General features: G+C 38.5%; 1 protein-coding gene across 8 annotated transcripts in view; it reads right to left on the reverse strand.

Annotated features, from left to right (window-relative positions):
* znf638 (zinc finger protein 638) overlaps positions 1–9,592 on the reverse strand; it is a 244,564-nt gene extending 234,972 nt beyond the window's left edge. For 5 of the 8 annotated variants that reach the window (XM_039751906.1, XM_039751901.1, XM_039751899.1 and 2 more), the window contains exon 1: positions 9,108–9,587. In XM_039751906.1, coding sequence (XP_039607840.1) covers positions 9,108–9,202 — 95 coding nt within the window. In that variant the 5' untranslated portion in view covers positions 9,203–9,587. Of the gene's footprint in view, positions 1–9,107 lie in introns of all 8 variants that reach the window. The other 3 variants (XM_039751902.1, XM_039751903.1, XM_039751905.1) reach the window with 2 other exon arrangements.
* Between the last annotated feature and the right edge of the window lie 13,181 nt (positions 9,593–22,773).

The following is a 22,773-nucleotide window of genomic DNA, read 5'->3' on the forward strand; positions in this document are numbered from 1 at the left end:
CAAAGTACAGTGAGAAAAGGATGTCTTACTCAACAATTCAGAAAAGGAGTGGAGGGCAACCACACAGAGAATTCACTTCAGCTCCCGTACAAAGCATTCAATTATTCAACTTAAAATCTTTTATCGAGCATGACTATCTCATTTAAAATTGTCCAAAATGTTTCAAGGTCATGATCCAGCTTGCAAACATTGCAATCGAGCTCCAGCCTCATTGGGCCATATGTTTTGGGTGTGTACCAAATTAACAGTATTCTGGACGAAAATCTTTAAATGCCTTTCAGACAGCCTTGGTGTCACAATCACTCCTAACAGCTGTGTTTGGTGTATTCCTAGATGGACTTAAAATGGAGAAGGACAAACAAACTGTAATTATCTTTACTTAACCATTAGCACATAGACTTATCTTACTCAACTTGAAGAATCTTAAAGAAACCTCATTTAAGTCATTGGGTAACTGATGTTATATAATATTTGAAATTGGGAAAAAATCAAATTCTCACTTAGAGGATCTGTTCAAAACTTTTTTTAAAACCTATCTGAATCTAATTAATAACATTTTAGAATAAGCATTTATATTGGAGAAAGGATTAATCCCCTCTTTTCTACTCTAGCCTTCCTCACTTTCTCATGGGTGGGGCTTTGATTGAATTTAGTTTAGTGCTTACTAGGGAATCCATCGGGAGCCCTGGATTCCCGGACATTTTTCATTCCCTCATTCCCGCATTTCCGGGAATTACAGCAGTTTCATTCCCGGGAACGGCCAAACTCACATATATAGCGTGTAAAAATCAATCAAGGAGCAACAGAGTTATAGTTGAAAATAATTAAGTGGCACGTTTTTTTGGCCCACGGTGTAGTGTTTTGCAGATTAATTCAGTCAGCCAGCAGCAGTTGTCAGTCTCCTGGCTCCGACTAAGACTGAGTACAGTGGACTGGGAAGAGTCTGCACTCTGCAGCTCACGAATGCCGGGACAGAGCAGACTTCATTGACGTCTGTCAGACAACAGCTTTGAACAGCAACTTGAAATTGCAATGGGTCAGTCTGTTGCATCCGCATTATCTGTGCCAAGAAACTTGCCATCACAGAAACTGGATGCATCAGTAAAATCTGAAATGGCGGTGTTTCAGAGCAATGGCAAGCGCGGGCGTTGTTTAGAACAAGTGCATCAGTATCTGATCAGGTAGATCACGTTGCACTCCAAAAAAAATTTTTTAAACGTTAGTCTGTCATATATCCTCCCTATGGCATTGGTCACTTGATTGACATACAGGGCGGCCAGTCTGAGATCTCTTTCCTTCTAACACACTGGTCATCCCACATGCACCCATACAATCAGATTGTGATTCAGACTATGAATGCCATGAATGTAATTACACTGATCTACATGCTGTCAAATAAACGAACCACACACTGTGGCTTCGCCTCTGACGCTGACGTGAGTGAGTGTGTACACCTGATTAGCCCATAATTAGGGCGAAACACGTGTCATGTACTCTTTGCATTATTTGACAGTAAAACTTTGCAACATTCTATGATCTGCTTCTTGCAACTGAAGAAGGCACTGTGGCAGATGTTTGCCAACACAAGCGTTACCTGGTAGGTAACCACCCATACAATCAGATTGTGATTCAGACTATGAATGCCATGAATGTAATTACCCCGATCTGCATGCTGTCAAATAAATGAACCACACGCCGTGGCGCAACGTAAAGGGCAAAACACGTGATGCGTACTCTTTGCATTATTTGACAGTAAAACTATGCAATATATACTGTATATATATATATAGCATTTTTAATGTAGGTAGATAATTTCAACCTGGTCATTTTAAAAGTAGCTTGTAAGCCGAAAAACTGTGGGCACCCCTGAACTAGATACATGTACTTACATGACAGCATGAACTGCTTGTAGATAAGGTTAGTCTTTTATTGGTGTCAACGTATTGCAGTAGTTTTATTAAAAATAAGTGTCTGTCGTTCTAAAAGCGTTCACATGTGAGATGCCTATGCACTGTGTCATCCCCGGGAGCCAGGGATTCCCTAATTCCTGGGAACGGATAAACCCGTCCGTGAATGGATTTCCGTAGTGCTGACCAATTGACTACTCTGTAGGTAAGCATCAGGGATTTGACCTTAATGTGTGCTGCTACAGGGAGCCAATGTAGCGACCTGAGGAGAGGAGTTTGCCCTTTAAAGGACTGGAACACTTCTTGGTGGTTCCTGCCTTGCACTTTTCCATGTCAAAATGGGCTGTGTTATACATAATAAATAAAGAAACAATGAATAATGTATGCAGTGGGCTGGCGTCCTGCCCGGGGTTTGTTTCCTGCCTTGTGCCCTGTGTTGGCTGGGATTGGCTCCAGCAGACCCCCGTCATCGTGTAGTTAGGATATAGCGGGTTGGATAATGGATGGATGGTTGGATGAATAATGTATGGATGAATGGATGTACAATCATTGAAAAATGAGGACAGAAAGCTTACAATGACTGAGGAAATTGCAGTTAGGTGTGTACACCAGTTTCATTTGACAATATCTGAAAACCACACAAATATAATATTGACTAAATCCTAAAAGAAATACTTTGACAAAGGGTTTATATTAGGCCAGCGAATGAGACTGAATTCAGCTGCCAGATATCTAACACCCAGAAAACCAACCAACTACCCACCTTCACAAAACAAACATCTGGACCTTATATTTATAGACATTTTTAGGATTAGGCAGTTAATTTGGCACTAGCACCAGGCATTGCCACTTGTGGATTTTGGCCATATTTCTCATTGGTGCTTATTATAATTTAAGGAGAGATTACTTTACAATAATTAGCTCTGAAAAGCCTCATCAAAGGATCTGATTATTTCACAGCAGATTGTAAACGGACATTATAAAGTGCAATAAAAAGCCACAGCTGCTAGAGTGAATAACACAAGCTTTGTTGAGTCCAAATCCTCACCTTCTAGAGCGTTTTCCTGCAGCTGCTGGGAAGGCCAACTCTTAGAATACCCACATCTACATAATGTATTCCCAAGCTGGACATACCAGATGACAGGTACGTCTTTATAGCTAAATTCCTACACAAACAGTAAGATGCCAGCTGTTTCAGTTGCCTTCTAGTGACTGTTGAAATTATGGAAAACGTATTAAAAATTATGGATTACAAATTGATTTTATTGATATTTATAGAGTTGAGAATTTACTATTCATTGTCTTTTCATATTCTTCTAATGTACGCTCTTGGAATTCAACTACTAAACATTTCACTACATATTGTACTGTGTATAACTGTACATCACAAATAAAATGTGATTGATTTGGTGTACAACACAATTTATGCCACTATGTAGGGAAAACTGATTAAGGAATATGCTTTTGTTTATTTTATTTTATTGTACCCAGTGTTATTTTCTGTGTTTATGTTGTGGTCTGTTTATGGGTCTTGTAATATGTAGAACTGGCATTTTACTGTAACTCTACGTGCAGTTTTTTAGCATTTGAAATACTGTAGTAGTATGTCCTGGGACACCATTTTGTGATTATTATGGACACCACAATTGTGTTATCATTACTATAATATTGTTAAGTTCGGTTATCAAGAAGTTCCTGAGACTGTGAACATGGTAAACAAAAACCCTATTTGTTGCTGTGTAATTTTCTGAAACAATACTTTGTTTTTAGTCTCCTGAATAATTTTCTCCACTTTGGTTTCTTGGTTAGTGTTTTGAGTATAGTACAAAGGAGGACTGATTGCATTGTGTTGAACCTTTGAATTGTTTCACATTTGTTTCATGGTTGCAAAAAATACACCATATCTTTACTTTTTTATGGAAACATAATGAGGAACAGTCAGGTTATGCTCATTTTAAAAAATATACTTTACAGTTGTGTTCTGGCTAAATGTGTTCTAGGCCTGACATTGGACTCTACTTAGGACATACACAGTACATATTTTCTTGGGTCACGAAGTAAGCTGGCAAGAGAACATTACTGGTCACTTAGTGAGTGCCTCTTAGCACATGTAACACTAGATGGCGCTATACCAGTGCTTAACCCAACACACAGACACTGACCACATAGGTTAAAAGCACCAAGAGGTTGTTTTAATTTTTTCTTTTAAATAAATAGTGCCCAAAGCACCTCTGCCACGATAAACAGGCAAGCAAATAAACTAAAAATAAACACAAGTAAATAATAATTTTCTCCTCCACACCTCCCAGCAACCTCTGTCCTCTAGCTCTCAACTCCGGCTCACTTGCTGGGTTCCCAACAGTCCTTTATATAGTCATTGACCCAGAAGTACTTCTGTCCTTCTGATCACGTGACTGGCTGGCACATCCGGGTTTAATGAAGAACTGACATTTTCTTCCGCCCGGAAGTACTTTGGGGTTTCCGTCCTCGTGGCTACCTTGTACTTCTGCGCTATAAGGAAAGGATGAGTCCCCAGGCGTCTTCGAAAGCTTCCCCTGGCGGAACCCACGGCACCCAACAGGGCTGAAAAACCGAACTCCATGTCCCAGGATTCCCTGTGGGAATCCGGGGTACCGCTACACTCCAGGGGAGCTGCCATCTAACGTTTTGGGGGAGGCAGTGTCGGCAGGTAGCTGCCTTCCCCCATCCTTCCATTCCAGGCGCGTCCCGGCCGGGTTGAGCTGCCAGCCGTCCATCACACACATTACTTCTTTCCAACTGCAATCACATATTGTAGTGAACAGGTCTACATTGGAATAATTGTCAAAATTATGTATATATTCATTGTGTTTTTAATACTATGCTATTCTGATTATGTCACATTATTTTATTTTATGGTGTAGTACAGTAATGTAAATATTTTAGTTTTAGAAAATATTTCTGCAATGTATTCTTGCTATCTGTTTGAATTTAGGTAATATACAGTATGTACAAATAAGCATGCAAAATGTTTAACAGAATTTTTATAATATACCACGGGAATAGGAGTGCTTTATTCTTCAATAGAAGAATGTTTATGATGAACTACTAGATAGATAGATAGATAGATAGATAGATAGATAGATAGATAGATAGATAGATAGATAGATAGATACTTTATTAATCCCAAGGGGAAATTCACATAATCCAGCAGCAGCATACTGATAAAAAACAATATTAAATTAAAGAGTAATAAAAATGCAGGTAAAACAGACAATAACTTTGCATAATGTTAACATTTACCCCCGGGTGGAACTGAAGAGTCGCATAGTGTGGGAGAGGAACGATCTCCTCAGTCTGTCACTGAAGCTGCTCCTCTGTCTGGAGATGATCCTGTTTAGTGGATGCAGTGACAAAAGTCAATTTTCCTTCTTTCAAGAGATTTACAGTTGGACCTAAAATGTCATCTTCCCTAAAATTGTAAAATGGGAGGGAGTGCAATATTGTTTTAATCCTTCTACCTAGCAAATTTTTAAAAAGGTAACTTGTAAATTTAGATTTTTTTTTTTGCTTTTTATAAAAATTGTATTGATTTTAACATTTCTAGTACAATGAATAAATTATATGTTGGTAGGACATACATCTTATTCAAATCCCATCTGGAGAGGAGGGAGAGGTCAGGTTTTAATATTGACTAATCACTTGTTAGTTATTGTGCTCATCTGAGTTGAAGAATTTTTAGAATTATTACCACTATTATTTTAATTGTTATACGTTTTGATCATTATTTCTATGATGTCACCACACTACGATTTTGTTTAGTGTTTTGTTGATGATTGTCATCATATTGTTGATGACAGTGACACATCAAACCTATTTTTAATTCTGTTTGCACCTGCCATGTTCAGTTAATGTTGACAAATATCTACCTGATCCTAAAGAAACATTTGCACTGTTCCTTATAAATGAGGTTAATGTTTTCTAACTTTAATTAAAACAAAATATACTTTTCCTGTTATAGATGAATTAGAATACTCTCAGTGTAGTATAATATATCACAACTGATTGCTGGTGTTATCCCGGACAGAGTAGGGATTATCATGATTCACAAACTGTCTGATAAATAAGCAAAGGTTTATTCTATTAGTATCTGAACAGGGAAAACTGCCATAGGGTGTAACCCAGTAAAGTGGATGTCTGATAACATCACTTGCAAATAGGGTCTGAAGATTGGATTTATTTTCGATGGTGATATTATCTTTTACCACATTTACAAAGTTGACAGTGAGACAACTTTGAGAAATATGGCCAGAGTTTAAGTTCAAGTTTTCAATGAGTAGACAACAAAACAAAACCCCAACTGACATTTCATTCACTTTTCAGTTTTAAAATTTCATTTTATTGAATAAGAAGCAAGATAATGCAGTAATCATGCATTATCAGTAGTGGGAATATAACCTTTGCTCTTTACATTGTTTTACTTTGTGCTAAAACTAATCTGTATCTTTATCTGTGTGCATTATGTAATTAGTAATAAAACCGAGTAAACTTTTTTTGTAAGTCACTTTGGATAAAAGGATCTGCTAAGGGAATCAAGGTACATTAATTGATTTTAATTAGATGTGTCATATTTGCATTGTATGAACCATAATAGTAGAATTAAAGGCAGTTAATTTTTTACAAGAGACTACTAGATACTAACTTACAAGAAATAACTAAAAATATCCTGACAAGAAAAACCTGACAGGAAACACTTAGAGAGAAATTGGCAAGAGGTACCTGGAGACATCTAGACAATAAACATTTAGAGAGACACTGGTAAGAAACACACAAGCTGACAAAGGAACATCTGCAGACAACTAGACAAGAAACACTCAGACTGACAGAAAGCACTTTCAGATTAATCAGAAACCTTCATTGAGAAACTGGCAGGGGACACCTGGAGACTAGATGACTGGAAACACTTATACAGATCCTTAGAGACACACAAAGGCAATATAGGGTAATATATTTTGACAAGGGGCACAGAGGGAACTTGACAGAAAGCAGGCAAGCGAGCAACCCTAAGAAGAGACATGGATTGACAACTTGACAGGAAACATTTAGAGTAAAACCTGGAAACCACCTCACTTAAAACACTGAGAAATTCTGAAAAGAGATACATGAAGACCACCAGATTCCAAACACCAAAGAGAGATGATAACAAGACACACATGGAAACTACCTTACTAAAAACATTCAGAGACTTCCTGGCAAGAGATGGCAGTAGGCGATCTAACATATGTAAAACATGTCTAAAATATACATTAGGAGGCACGCTGATCAGCAACTTACAAATATATCCTGCAGAAAACTTGAAGGAAAACTTTGTGAATAATTAGGAACGTAGGCATCCTAAAATAAACTTGAAGCAAGTATTTAAGTAGACCAAACCAAGAGATGTATGGAGATAAGCAGCCTGAAAGCATTCACAGCTTAAATTAAAAGGTAAATTGTTGGAAAAATAATGAAATGTGTTCAGAATGACAGAACTAAGAAATAAAGAAAGATGCATTGTAGAATAAAATGACTGGAATGCAACAATTCAAAAATAACAAAAAGAAAACAATTTCATCAATCTTAACAAAGTATTAAAATGAGAGGAGGTTGACTGATCACTAAAAATAGACCTGAGGCTAGATGTTTCTTCAGAATCTGTTGTTCAAAGAACATAGGTGAAAGAGGAAATAGGTCAGAAGCAGACATCATACAAATGTTAGAACGTTTCAACTTAATTAGATGTCAACATGCAGAACCAATTAATCAGCAGTGGTACTCAGCAGAACCCAGGGGAGCTTTCAGCATTGATTCACTGTCACAAACAACAGGTGAACAGAAACTGACAGGCTAGGCCGGGACGGCAGACATCTTTTTTGTTAAGACATTTTATTTGCACATCTGCAGTGGGATAAACAAAGAACTTCAGGAGATGGTCTAAAGTGAAACATCTAAAAAAATTACATACTAAGCATTTGCAGAAAATTAGGACAGAAAACATTCATGGAAAAACAATGAAGAAAGAGTTGTTGTCCTATGAACTAGGCAAAAATAAACCCATGTATGCTTCCTGATAAGAAACATAAAAACTCAAAATATGGTATCCATAACATGGTAAATGCCATGTAATTATTCACATAAAAATCACAAAGTCCTTTGAAAATGGTTTCTGAACCTCAGATGAACAGGACAGACTTTTGATCAATCCCAACATCTGAAAATCTATGCAGAAACTGTTTAAAATGGCCCCACATTAAATCTATTAAAATTTCAGATTAAAGACCTGGGGAGATTATGGAACATAATGCATTCAAGAATCTCACTATGAGAGATTAAACAACTAGAAAGACTTTCCACTGAAATATCTCTGCAGATTCTAATGTGAAATATCAAGGGTGGCAAAGCATTCAATGACATTACGTGAAAATAATGGAAATTTAAATGAAACCTTTGGAATGGCTAGCAAAAGAACAGTGAAAAAGGCATACATAACATTCTTACTTTTGCTTTTCCTGGCTTATGGTTGTGACAGCATTAATCTCACAGCAGTAATTTACACTAGCCCATCACAGGGGTGCCAATTGGGGAATGTGGGAGGAAAACCTACACAGGCAGGACAAGTGCAAACTCTAAACGGACATCAAGTAGAAACAGGATATAAACCCAGAACACAAGAAAACAGCACTAACTACTATGTTACCTGTGCAAGAGAAAAAGTTTCAAACTAACACATTAATATGAAAAATCTGGGGCATCCATAAAACACACGATGGGGGTAACATAAAGGCTGACTTAAAACATATCTGGGGAAAACTACAATGTCAAGGAAAACACCAAAGTGTGAACACACAAGCTTACATAAAACATTTGCAAAGACAGTCACTCCTTATTTATGTCTGTCACAATGCAATGTCAAATGACATGTTTGGGTGAAAGGGTGGAAGGGAATTTCATGTGAAATACTTTGGAAAACTCAAAAACATTTGTGGAGACTCACGCATTCTGTTCATTTTGAAAATGTGCTCAATACCTGTAATGCTAATCCAATGTGTAAAATAAATATACAAACACAAGCAAAAACAACTCACTCTACTGGACTGAGCTCACCTTAGCATTTCTTTCACCATCCCTACTAATTGTTTGCTCAGACCACCCTTTGTAAAACACCCGGTAGCGTTCACTCACCACTTGAATGGATCAGACTGTGTGCGGCTCAGCAAATCTCCAAGCTTTCGAACCTCACTGCTTCTCTTCTTGCTACTACCATTGAGAGAATCCATGGAAACCCTGGAGTGGTATATGTCCTAGGCTTCCTCCCCTAGGCTGTTCAGACCAAATCAGTATCAGCAGCTAATATCTGGACAGGGTTCTCCGAGTGTTGTTGAGTCAAGTAAATATGCCTGCCAGACTTGAAATTGGAAAGGGATTGAGCCAAGCTTCATTGTCAGGGAAAGTCTAAGAGTATCTAGGGAGATTTTCCACTCTAAGGTTAGTAATGGCAAATTCAGAGCTCCCTCTAGAGATAGAACCAGGCTGTAAAGTAGGAATGAGGAAACAACATGAGCAATGACTAGTCAAAAGCAGCTGCCAATTTAATTTTAGGTTTGAAAAAGAGATTATGCAATGAACAAATCTGACAGTGTCCTTATATTAAAATAGGAAAGCTACTTTAATAGCACAGGACAAACCCCACTGTGGCTGCTTTGAATCTTCTCCGTTTAGGTTTCAAATGATTGTTAGGTACAAAATGTCACCATATTATTCATTACAAAAAAAAAAAAAGTGAAACAACAGGTGCAATGAGTTGTGTCCACTTTAGACAGAATAAACAAAACTGGTGACAGAAGTTGTTTTCCGAAAATAAGATATCTCCTTTAAATTAAAGACTGAAAACAGTAGAGAAGATCCCACTTTTCTGACCACAGTTATTGTAATAACTTTCCATCAATCTGCATGCAGTAAAGGAAAATCCTCTATAGGAGACATCCTCTATAGAGTTTCTCAAGCTTTTTAGGAAGTATATTGAAGAACTTAAAGTAAATGATCAATCCTAGCAAGACAGGCAAGATTTGTCCGACAAATAATTTAATGAATGCACACTTATCAAAAAAGAAGGATGAACAACAGGAACATAAGTATTCCGTTCAGGTTTCACAGGCAGAGAAAGCAGCTCCCATAAACTGTGTTTGATGTCAAATCAGGAGAGAACCACAGCCCACAGTCTCACCACATAAAGGAGAAATGAGCATGTCTTAAAAATATCCCAGTCTTCAAGAACAGAGTTGAAACAAGCAAAGCCACTATAATTTTCCCTTTATTCCCCCCTCACTCTCTCATTCCAGCTGATCAGTCTAAAAGGAACAGACAGGCATTCTGTGGAAAAGATGGGCTGTCCTGCGCCGCAACCAAGGGCTACTGCTGTTAGCTCAAAATGCAAATGAAGGAGCTGCTTCTGGGAGGGATCAGGCTAATAATGAGGAATAGTTGCAGACAGAAATGGCGAGGCTGGGACTGACCGGCAGGGCAGATGCAAACTCCAATTCAATACAGCACAGCACCCTGTTCTGAGAACTACCTTAAGGGTTTTCATTTACTACCCTCATTATTTCTACAATTTACATGAAATGCTTTACTGCACCTTTCTTTAACAGATACTTACAAGTCTGGGCCTTTTTACAGATGAATAATTTCCTTCTTTGTACTTATTCTTTCATACTTTTATCGTTCTTTAAGAAAGTGTTTATTGTTTCAAAAAAGTTTATTGGCATGACGTGACAAGTACTGCCAGAACATTTACTTAAACAGTACATAAACCTGATTAATATATAAATAAAAATGAAATGAAAGTGTTTAAAATTCTGAATACAATTATTAAAGGTTGGTGTCAGTTGTTTCTCTAAAATTAATAAATAAAATAAAACCTTTCTTCCTTAAAACATCTTGTTTTCTCTCCTTTTTTTATACCTCCTTTTCGAATATACTTTATTTTAACTCTCGATTTGCTTTTCTCTTTCTGACCCCTTTCTTTAAATAATATATCTGTTTTAAAATAAAATATCGCTATACACTATGTGACTCTTCAATTCCACCTGGGGGAGTAAATGCTAACATTATTAGTGGGATTATTATTATTATTATCATTATTATTATTATTATTAGTCTGTTTTTACATGCATTTTTATTACTCTTTAATTTAATATTGTTTTTTGTATCAGTACGCTGCTGCTGGATTATGTGAATTTCCCCTTGGGATTAATAAAGTATCTATCTATCTATCTATCTATCTATCTATCTATCTATCTATCTATCTATCTATCTATCTATCTATCTATCTAAGAGTATCACTTTATACTTTGTAGTCAATTAAATACATGCTAAATGGGGTATAACAGGGCTGTGTGCTATGTCACTAAATTTCACACGGGGCAGGAATCTTTTAAATTCAACTTAATATATTTTTGTATAGCACTTGTCACTGAGTACAGACTCAGAGCAGATCCATTAAACTGTTATGCATTAATGGTACATATATATACTCTCTATATATAAAATCCTAAGCCTAAAAGTGCAACGATTTTGTGCAATGATTTTATGTGCCATTTTTATGTCACTTTTATTCTCATGCTTTAAATTGCGCTTATTTTAAAATTTACATATATATGTTTGGTATCATTCTTTTCAGAATTTATCGAACTTTAATGTGTTGTTGTTAGATTTTCAGATTCTTATTCCATTTTTATAAACTAAAAAATATCAAGAACTAACATCCCGCAAGACGAGACTTTGTGCCAAGAGATTTAACCACACTTGGGACCGGAAATAAAAGACAAAGAGTAGGACAGCTGCTGTACAGGCTTTTAAATGTTTGAAGCGGCGTGTGAGATGCAGAAGACGTGGCATGGCAGTAGCAGCAAACCAGTAGCTGATCGTGTAAAGAGGAGGTAAAAATAAAACTGTATTTGCTTCCCATTGGGTTGGAGAATGATTAATGACTGTATCACCGTATAAGAGAGGGTTTCGGAGGAACGACCGCATCTCCTTGGGGCTTCACAAAGCGAGCTGGGGGTAAGCCCCCTAGTATATATATATATATTGCACCCGACCCGGCACAGACTCACACAGAGGCACGTGTAAAAATAAAACAAATATTTATTATTCTTCACCTGTGGGGCATGTCTTCCCTGTGAACCCCACAGGCACAATACAGTCCCAAAAAGCACAATCCACCACCACTCCTCCCGTCAAGCTTCGTCCTCCTCCTCCCAACTCTGGCCTCCGAGTGGTGGTTGCTGGCTCCTTTTATGGCCCACCCGGAAGTGCTCTAGGTGCTTGATCCCCTGTTTCTGGTTGTAATCCCGTGTGGGGCTGAAGATTCATCCAGCTGGGCTCAGGGACCCATGCAGGTGGCCACCCCAGATCCCAACAGGGCTGTGGAGAACTCCATCTCTCATGGAGCCCTGCAGTAGGTTGAGGCACCGCTCCAACCCGTGGGGGGGGGGGTCCATCCAGCATCCAAGGGGAGGTATTGCACCATCCAGGGCTGCTCCCCCATAATATATAGTGAAGGGGCGTCCCAGCTGGGCATAAGACCCGACTGTCTGCCACAATATATATATATATATATATATATATATATATATATATATATATATATATATATATATATCCTAGTCCTAGTAACTATTGAAATTGTCAGGAAAAAAACTGAAATGTAGAAATGTCAGGTAATTGAAAGGAACTACTCTGGGCATCTCTCTCCTAGGAGGATTCGTTTTGCCGACGTGCTCGCATCGCTTGTGCATTAGCGGCGGAAGGAAAAGTAAAAGGGATACCATTTTGCTGATGTTAGTGGCTAAGCGACTTTATCGTTTTTTCTGAGGTTTCATTTTACTGATGTGCTGGCCCCGCTTGTGTTATTAGCGGCTAAGCAAGTTTTCTGTTTCCTCAGAGGTGGACCCCTTACCCTGACTCCACATATATAAGATATATACTAGATATATACTGGGGGGGGTCAAGCTAAAGGTAGAAAATTGGATTGATTAGAAAATGGAACGAACCTTAACAGAACTGATCATGTCATTGGTCAATTTAATCTTCGCCCATCTCAATGCACTTATGCCACCGGCCTGGAAGTGCCTGGATTCCAGCAGAATAAAAGGTTTTGTCTTGTCCTTGCAACCACTTGTGCACCGATGTTTTATGTTGTCATCTGTCTTGAATAGATGACCACCCATATATTTTTTCAGCGGTCCAAACCTCAAACTTCAGTTTTTCCAGACAAGCCTTGGTGTTCTTAGCAGTGTGTGCGCAGGCATTGCCTTGCAGCAAAAGGACTCCTTGAGACAGCGGTCCTTACCACTTGGATCAAATAGCGGGCTTCACATGGGTCTCCAGCAAATCACAGTAACTTGCACTAGTGACTGTAGTACCGGTGCATGAGAAAATAAGACATAGCCTCTGATGGCACTTTACTATGGTCTGTCTATGGAGTTCCCTCCTGCAGTAGGTTTGTGTATAGACTGAAATGCAATGTTCCGGCCATGTTTCTTTCAGACCGGAAAGGGTGGGGTGTCTTGGAGGAAGGATGTCGTAGTCATTCACCCTCAAGGGGCATCTTCTCAGAGCTGCAGAGAGAAGAGACGCGACTGTTATAAATAGTGATCCTTCTTTTCCAGAAGTGATATCAAACTTCTGTGCAATTAATTGCTCCAAAGATGTACATTTGTTGCACAGCCCACTCCCCCCAGTCCTTGAAAGTCTGGTGGGCAGACTTTACCAAAAGGCTGCAGATCTGTAGGAGAGTGTCAGTGTTGGTGTGAAGTGACCCACATCTTTGCTGAACGTTTAAGGCTGCAAACTGAGGAACCACTTAGTGACTTGGATGTTGGTGTTTTTGTGGGAGCTCAGCCATTGGAGAGGTCATAGTCTCTAACCAAATTAAACTCCCATCCCAAAAGATAGTATCACAGCTGGGAAATTGCCCACTTGATGACAAGAGCTTTACACTCAATCACAGTGTATCTCATCTCCCAGTCCAGCAGTTTCCAGACGAGATGCATTAAGGAGTATTCTGCTCCCTTGGACAACCAGGCTCAATATGGCGCCTAGGCCAGGATCTGAGGTCTAGAGAATAAGAAGAATAGAAAAGTTAGGAGAAATTAATGCAGAAGCTGACAGTAGGCACATTTTTAGGTCTCAAAATGGGGCTTTGGTCTCTTAAATCCATGCCACTTTGTTCAAGGCCCACTTTTTTGTGCAGTTTGTCAAAGGCGCAGCCAGCTTAGAGAACCAGTGTACAAACCCCTGATAGTACCCTGCGAAGGAAGGATTGTGCCTGCCTTTTCATTTAAGAAAATTTAAAATATATAATTCCCTGTCAATAATGCATTAGAAGAAACATGTGAAAAAATTAATTTTATGGGAGAGAAGCACATTAAAAATGTTCTTGTTTTCTTGTAGTTTTGTTTGCAGTTTATTGCCTTAGTAAATTGACACTATGTCTATTGCTGTATTCTGTTCAATGCTTCAACTACCTTCATCCCTGAAATGTAAAAAGAAGTTTCAGACAATGGATGGACACTTTAATGTAATACCAGTCTTGACAAGGAATTGCTCTTTGAGTTACAACATAGCAGGTGCTTATATAATTTTTTGACTCTTCCCTTCCTCTTTGAATGAGCTGATAAGGAAAAAGAGTGAGATAGTGATTACTAAAAATAAGGTCTAACACAGCACAGGATCCTGATGAAAGGCAGTTGACATAGCAATGCAGAACCCCAAAGCAACAGTAAAACTATTTTTACCTCTCTTATAATATCTTACCCTATGTTATGAACAACAAGCATGGGTTGGCATTCTGGCTGAGATAATTCAATGTTCCTTACTTGATCGGGTGGCTAGTATAATAGAGAGACAGGGGGAGAACGCTCACATGGACTATTTTCTCCCCTGATACAATAGGTGGCAGTCTCCCTGGGTTATGGTAAATACATGTGTACCCACAGGACAGCTGGAAACTGCAGCCTGTCATGCATGGGCGTCGGAGGACTCCTCTACGGGCCAGGGAAAGGTAAACAATAGCCCACCGAGACGAAAGGGGGGCTACCGTTGAACTTGTTCTGTTCTTTCTCTTCCCCCACAGGTCCGAGAAGCCGCCCAGCAAGGGCACTTAATGCCACCACTTCCGGAAGTACTACCGGTATAAAGGAAGCACCGACAAAGAGAAGGGTGGCTTCTGCCAGGATACCAGAATGAGCTGCATGCCAGAGCACATACTGTAACGTTTTGAGAGGACTCCCTGTACACGAGAGCACTGTAGCTCTGTTTTTCATTATTTGCTGATTTTGTTTGTTCGTCTCGTGCCGATTAAACGGGACGACCCGGTTGGTGTACCAAGGTTCTAACTGTTTCCAGTCTGTCCTTCCACTGCCTCTTTGAGACAACCCTGCTAGGTTCCATGGCCGCCAGGGGGAGCTGCAAGCATAGACTGCCCCGACTTTAAGGAACTTCCCACTTGACCCGGAAGTGCTTCTGACGTGCAGTACTGTAACACTGGTAGTACTCCTGGGTATGGCATAAAAGGGGTCCGACGCCTCATCTCAGGGACTTAAAAGTCAGGAGGTGGTAGATGAAGCTCACATGGAGGATTGGAAGGAGAGGAGGAAAGACAGGAAAAGAAGCCATTTGTGTCTGGGTAAGTCTGTAAGCTATACGAAGAAGTGTTTGGTGAAGCTATTTGCTAAAATACATTTTTTTTAACCCAGAAGAGGTGGGTGGAGTGGTGGCTCTGAGGCTAATGATCTGTGCCAGCAATCAGAAGTGTGTCAATTTGAATCCTGTAAATGCCAGAAGTGATTTCACTCCATTGGGCCCTTGAGCAAGGTCTTTAACCTGCAATTGCTCCATCCTGCGTATTACGTTAACTTGCATCCAGGTTGTAGTGAAAAACTTATGGTGGCAGGACTGGCACTCTAGCCACTGTTAAAAAAACTCACACTGTTCCATTCCATTTGAACTAGTGTGGTGCTTAGGTGTCACCCACTGCATGACTGCATTGAGTCCTAAATAGGGATCCTGAGGTTGTTCCTCATGTGGTGGGTGCAGCAATGTGCTCTATCAGCCCATGCTCCCAACCTCTCTCCCTCCTCTCTCCAGGACTTGTGTTATTGTGTACTGGTCACATCCTAATACACTGATCAGCCACAACATTAAAACCACTGACAGGTGAAGTTAAAAAACATTGATCATCTTGATACATTGGCACCTGTCAAATGGTGGCGTATATTAGGCAGTAAGTGAACACTCCATTCTTGAAGGTGATGTGCTGGAAGTAGGAAAAATGGACAAGTGTTAAGGATCTGCACAACTTTTTCATGGGTTAAATTGTAATGGCTTGATGACTGGGTCAGACCACCTCCAAAACAACAGTTTTTGTAGGGTGTTCCCAGTGTGCAGTCGTTAGTACCTACCAAAAGTGGTCTAAAGAAGAAAATCAGATTAACCTGTCATAGGGTAATGGCCACCCAAGGCTCATAGATGCGTATGGGAAGGTACGGCTAGCCTGCTTGGTCCAATCCCCACAGAAAAGCTACTGTATCACAAATTGCTGAAATATGTAATGCTGGCCATAACAGTTAGCTGTAAGAATACACAGTACATCACAATTTGCTGCACATGGGACTGCGCAGCTGCAGACCAGTCAGAGTGCCCATGCTTACCCCATTCATCACCAAAAGTACATACAATGGGTATGTGAGCAACAGAACTAGACTATGGAGCAATAGAATAAGGTGGCCTGGTCTCATGAATCCCATTTTCTTTTAGATCATGTGGACGGTTAGGTTTGTGTGCATTGTTTACCTGAGAAAATGATGGCAGCTGGATGCACAACAGAAACAAGGGAGGCCAATGGAAGGAGTGTGCTGAGAAACCTTGGGTCCTGGCATTCATGTGAATGTTACTTTCACATGTACCATTTACCTAACGGTTGTTGCAGATTATGTACAATCCATCATGGCAAAGGGTTTCCCTGACGGCAATGGCCTCTTTCAACAGGATACTGCACCATTGCCTCACTATAAAAAAAAAAATCATGAATGGTTTCAGAAGCATGACAAAGAGTTCATGGTGTTGATTTAGCCTCCAAAATCCCCAGGTCTCAATCCAATCAAGCATCTGTGAGATTTGCTGGAAAAACAAGTCTGATCTATAGAGGCACCACCTTGATTCTTGCAGGGCACAAAAGATCTGCTGCTAATGTCTTGGTGCCCAATACCACAGGACACTTTCAGAGGTCTTGTGGAGTCCGTACCTTAGTAAGTAGAGTGGTTTTGGTGCGGGGGATCTACACCGTATTAGACACATGGTTTTAATCTACCTTTATGGTGCATATAGCTTGTTTAAAGAAAGCTAAAAATGTTTCATTAGTCATTAAAATGGTGTTTGTATAGCAATTTTCACAGAAAGCAATATCACAAGGAAACTTAAATTAGAATACTCAGATCCATTTAACCTCCTTGACATTAGCCCTGAACGTGATTTGGAATTCTGTTATTACAGTTACACCCGACTCAGACTCCGGGTGACGTGTAATGATCCTCTTTATGGTTTTAAGCTCAAAAAATGATCGGGACAGTATTTTGTTGCTTTCTAGTTGATGAAATAACATGCTGTAAAACCATGAGTACTTTTATGCATTCCACCACTTTTACGGTAATTCTGTGATAACTCCTCAATATTTATGATTGGGCCGAGCCTTCAACTAAAAACACAATGGCAAACGAAAAAACGTAATTCCAGTTTTAAAACAAACTAAAACTGAACCATTGCTCGGAATGAGCAATAGTGATGATGATGTAAATTGGTAATGAGATGCATATGAAACCATATGACCGAACTGTTGTAGTATGCCTTGTGACGTCTGTCCTGTGAACCAAAAAGGCAAAATGATTGCGATCAAGTGCAATGACAAGAAAGACTTTACCTCTAAACACTGTTCACAATGCAGCCACTGTCAATGTTCATGTCAGGGGAGTTGTTGATAAAGTCACTAAGCCTTGCCCTGTGGTAGACTATAATAATACGATGGGTGCATTTGATTGTGTTGCTCAGCTACTGACATTCTATCACCTCATGTGCAAGCAACTGAAAAATATTATAAGAATGTATGCAAATAAACAGGATTCTTCTATCCAAATTGCAATGTCAGATTGTGCATTGGTGACTGTTTCAAAACTTATCACACAAAGGACCTGTACTAAATCTGCATCAGTATGTCATTGGACACCAGACATACCTTTCCTACTGCATTTATGCTGATGTTTTTTGATATGTACATGTTTCTGTTACATTTAATAACATTTTTTCTTGTTGGAAAAAAAATGTAGCATTTTTGACCTATTTCTTTGGGAGTAAATATAATCGTAAGGAGGTTAATCCAGTTCAGGATTGCGAGGGCCTGGGCACCATGGCAGCATCTGATGGCAGTTCATCATAGGGTCACCTCACACACACAGCCACCATCACACTTATACAGTGACAGTTTGAAATCACTTAACTGACATGCATATCTTTGGAGATGTGGAAGGAAAAATCATAATACTGACAGTAAAACATGGGCAAAAAGTGCAAACTCCACAAAAAATACAACTAGGCATGGGATTCAGATTTACAGTGCTGGATCCATGAGGCAGCAGTAGCACTAACCAGCGAACCAGCGAACCAGCGAACCAGCGAACCAGCGAACCAGCGTGCCACCATGACAACCAAAAGGCAATTGAAAAAGTTACTATTAGTAACTTAGTAAAAAGTTATTCTTTTTTTCATTTATATTTAGGAAGCTTGACACACTTAAGGTAGTCGTGAACAAAACACAAATTTAACAATGGTCAATTAAAGGTAGTACCTGTAGGACAGGGAAAATAGGTATTTGTCCTCTTAATCAAAATTAATGTAATGTATAGCCGTTTCTATATGATTTATTAAAATCTTTTAGCGAACCAGCTATTATTCTATACTGCAGTTTTTATGCCAAACTTCTTAAAGTTTAAATGAAGCATGTAAAGTGAATTGATTAAGGTACAACATAAAGGAAGCCTGGAAGATATTTTTTCTGGAAGCCTGGTAATTTAAGATAAAGCTTCCTAGTCACAAGTGATTTGCACATTAGACTACAATGATGATTAGAGTTTCCTTTAGAATAACAATACTAGGAAGAAAATCTACTCAGTACATTGTATTTTTCAGTGCCAATCAGAACATTCACAAAATAGGTCAAAGGATGTATTTCATCATTTCTAACATTTATTCATTGAGGCAGATCCTTCAGTCCGGCTTAAGATCAAAATAACAAAGGATTTATTCTAAAGACACCACAATTCAACAGAGTTATCTGGTTATTGCACGGCAACATGGTAGCACAGTGATACTCATACCTACCTCATGGATCCAGAGCCCTAGGTTTGTTTTCTGTGTATGATCATTATCGACATCATAGAGTGTGTACAGTCTTTCTGTATTCATGTAGATTATCCTCCAATATTCTCAAAGAAAGGCATGTTAGAATAGTGTCTCCACTATCACTGAAATTAGTAGGTAGGCTGCCCCGTAGTGCATAGGCCCAGACTCCAGTGGGAGCTAAAGGCATTGTGTCATCTTGAAGCAAGCTTAATTTATTGAACTGCTGTGGCATTTTAAAGGGGACACACTGCTACTAAATGATATATTGTGTTTTCAGTTTTTGCATGGTGTTTCTCTTCTTCAAGTTTTTTAAGATGACTGACTAACAAAATGACCCTCACCTTACACGTCACACCCGGTGCAATACGCAGCTTGGAATCAGAGTGAAAACTTGTAAACTACATTGTATTAGTCATGTACTGCTTGTTTCAAGATGCACATCTGACAAGGATATAATCCTTAAAGCAAATGCAATCCCACAATTCTAGATAGATAGATAGATAGATAGATAGATAGATAGATAGATAGATACTTTACTAATCCCAAGGGGAAATTGACAATTCTCTTTCCTTTAATAATTTAACTTCTAATGCAAAGAAAACAACGGTGTTCTGACCTCCTACATTTATAATATATGAGAAAATGTGATTAAATTAAAAACTTATATACCTTTTTCTTGTGCGGGTCTTTTGTGAATGTGATTTAATAAAAAAAAATTCTATGTGTATATTTTGGGGAGATGCTTTTATTATAAGTTAATTAGAATGTCTTTTGTACCTTTTTTGCTGTACATTATTTGCATTATTTAATATTTTATCACTTCTATTATTATTTACTCAATGGTGCCACCTCTCAAAGAGGATCAAACTGCCTCTCCATTCAGTAATAAACACTTTCTAGGAAAACAGTGAAGGGAAATCTTTATTTCTAAACTGGCCCCTTATGAATATGAGTGTGTCAATGAATGTGCCTTGTAATGCACTTGTGCCATGTCTAGGGTTGCTTCATATTTTGTACTTAAGATGGGTACTGGTCTTTCTGCCAGTATGAACTGTATTAAATGGTTTGAAGGTGCTTTGAGATCTGATTATTGCACGGTATCCAACAGGGGGTGGTTTAATGATGGTAGGCAGGATCTGAAGTGTTATACCTCATTATCTTGCAAGAACTAAAAATGGTGCCCCACACTCTGAAGATAAAATATTTCATAGGTACACAGCTTCTTTAGGGTAGAATTAAAGCTAACACCACATTATTAAAGCCTAATCAAGGACTTTATAATGAAATCTCAATGTTATAACTTTTTTTGATAGTTCACGTCTCTGACTTAAGTGAATAATTTTCCAGTGATCTCCCTCAACAGGACCTGTGGTTATCATGATGTTGGTGTCTGGCAATATATAGAATATTTTTAAGAGATGAAAGGAGGACTTTCACTGTACCCTACACATTTGAAAATAAACTTGAACTTCAGGTTGACTTCTATACTGACTTGGGAAATTACTGTTTAAAGATTGTCATTAAAGCTTGAAATTCAAATTAATTCAATTATCACAAAGGGAACTATATATTAAGAGAATGGTAAGATTGCATATGACTGGTTCGTTTTGTGCCCAATGGTGCAAAGATAGGCACCAGCCACCAGCAATCCAAGACTGAACAAAAAAGTTAGACAATATCTAAAGTAGAGCTAATAGACCAAATATTTAATATATTTAATATAAATTTAATATATTTAATATAAACCAAATAATAGTTCCAAATATTCCAAATGCAAAAGGCAAAACTTCATAGTTTCAGTCTGAATAAACACAGACTAAGGAGAAACCATAGTACTATTTAAGATTAAGAACAGTATAAATAAAGCAGATATACTGATCCAGAGATTCCTAAAACAAATGACAGATACTTGAAGACTTGAGTGACAGTAATTTTTACATAATAGTCAAAATACTTTTTTCATGTTTAACAAGAGAGAAAGAACTGCTCTCTTACACAGAACTAGCTGAAGTACCTGGTGTTGCCTAGTAGAAATAAATAGAAAAACATTTGGAAGTGCAACATGGCTAAACACAACCCAAGATAAGACAAATTCATTGCCCTGAGAGACAATGAAACTGTTATCTAAATGATGAACCTGTGGTCCGTGTCGAGACCCTGCTTTGGCAGCTACAAAGCTTTTTGCTCACTGAGCTCAACTGGCTGATGTCCTTATAGACATCTTTAACATCTCTCTAAGCCAGGCTGTGGTCCCCAAGTGCTTCAAAAAGACCAGTACCATTCCTGTGCCATAGAAGTCAACGGCGATGTGTCCTAATGACTACGACCTTCTAGCATTGACTCCTATCGTGATAAAATGTTTTGAGTGGATAGTAAAAAGACACTTCATTGTTGCACTGGATTTGTTAATGTTATGGTGTATGTTAAATGCGTATTTCTTTGACTATGCACCTGGGACTGAAAGGAATGAAATTTTGTTCATGTGGATGAATTACAGTAAAAAAGTTGAGTTGAGTTGAAGGTGTCCTCCCATCATCCCCAGCACACTCTTGCATGATGGGAATAGTAGTCTCCACATCAGTGCTGATTTTTGAGTTGCATCCAATCCCATTATAACCCCTCTCCCATATATGATCATATTGCCTATATTTTAATTTGGACCAACAGCAATGTATACCAAAAATTTTATGAAAATCGCATTATTGATGATCAAACAAACAGACAGCCAAACAGCTTACAGTTTTATTTATTAGATGATGCCTATGAAACACAGTAGTACAAAAATAGTGTTCTTTGTTTAAAGCACAAGGAAGGGGTGAACAGAGGAAGCACAAAAAAGTACCTTAAAAACTTACTAAAAGCAACAATTCTACAACCTCTAAGGGCCTAACTTAACAGTTGATTATCCTTATCTACCTGTTAGAGCGAGGACTTTTTACATCCCAAAGTACTATATTTACTCACCTTTCATCACTCTCAATTCTACCCCCTCTTCCTCCAGTCAATGTGCCTGTGTGAGAACTCACCTTTACCCTTAAATTTACTTTCACTAAGGCATTGTTAAACCCTGTCTTGTGGACACATCTAGCCAAGAATAGCCATAATTCTAATTTTCCTACAGAAAACTAGGCTAGAGCTCTTACTTGTACCTACAAAGCATCATTTTCCTTTAAAAATTTTTCCAACAAAAAATTATATATTTTTTAAACTGACACTTAACCCACATTGCATAATTCATGTAAGATGTCCAGTCATATACTCTCAGCATCCAAAACACATGTCTTTTTTGCTAAAATATTTCTAAATAAATACATCTGGAAAATGACAGTATTACATAAAAATGCAGCATGTTCAAAAGAATTTCATCTTTTGACCAATGAATGATGAAAGAGAT

This window comes from Polypterus senegalus, chromosome 4 (assembly GCF_016835505.1).
Source record: "Polypterus senegalus isolate Bchr_013 chromosome 4, ASM1683550v1, whole genome shotgun sequence".
NCBI classification, from domain to species: domain Eukaryota; kingdom Metazoa; phylum Chordata; class Cladistia; order Polypteriformes; family Polypteridae; genus Polypterus; species Polypterus senegalus.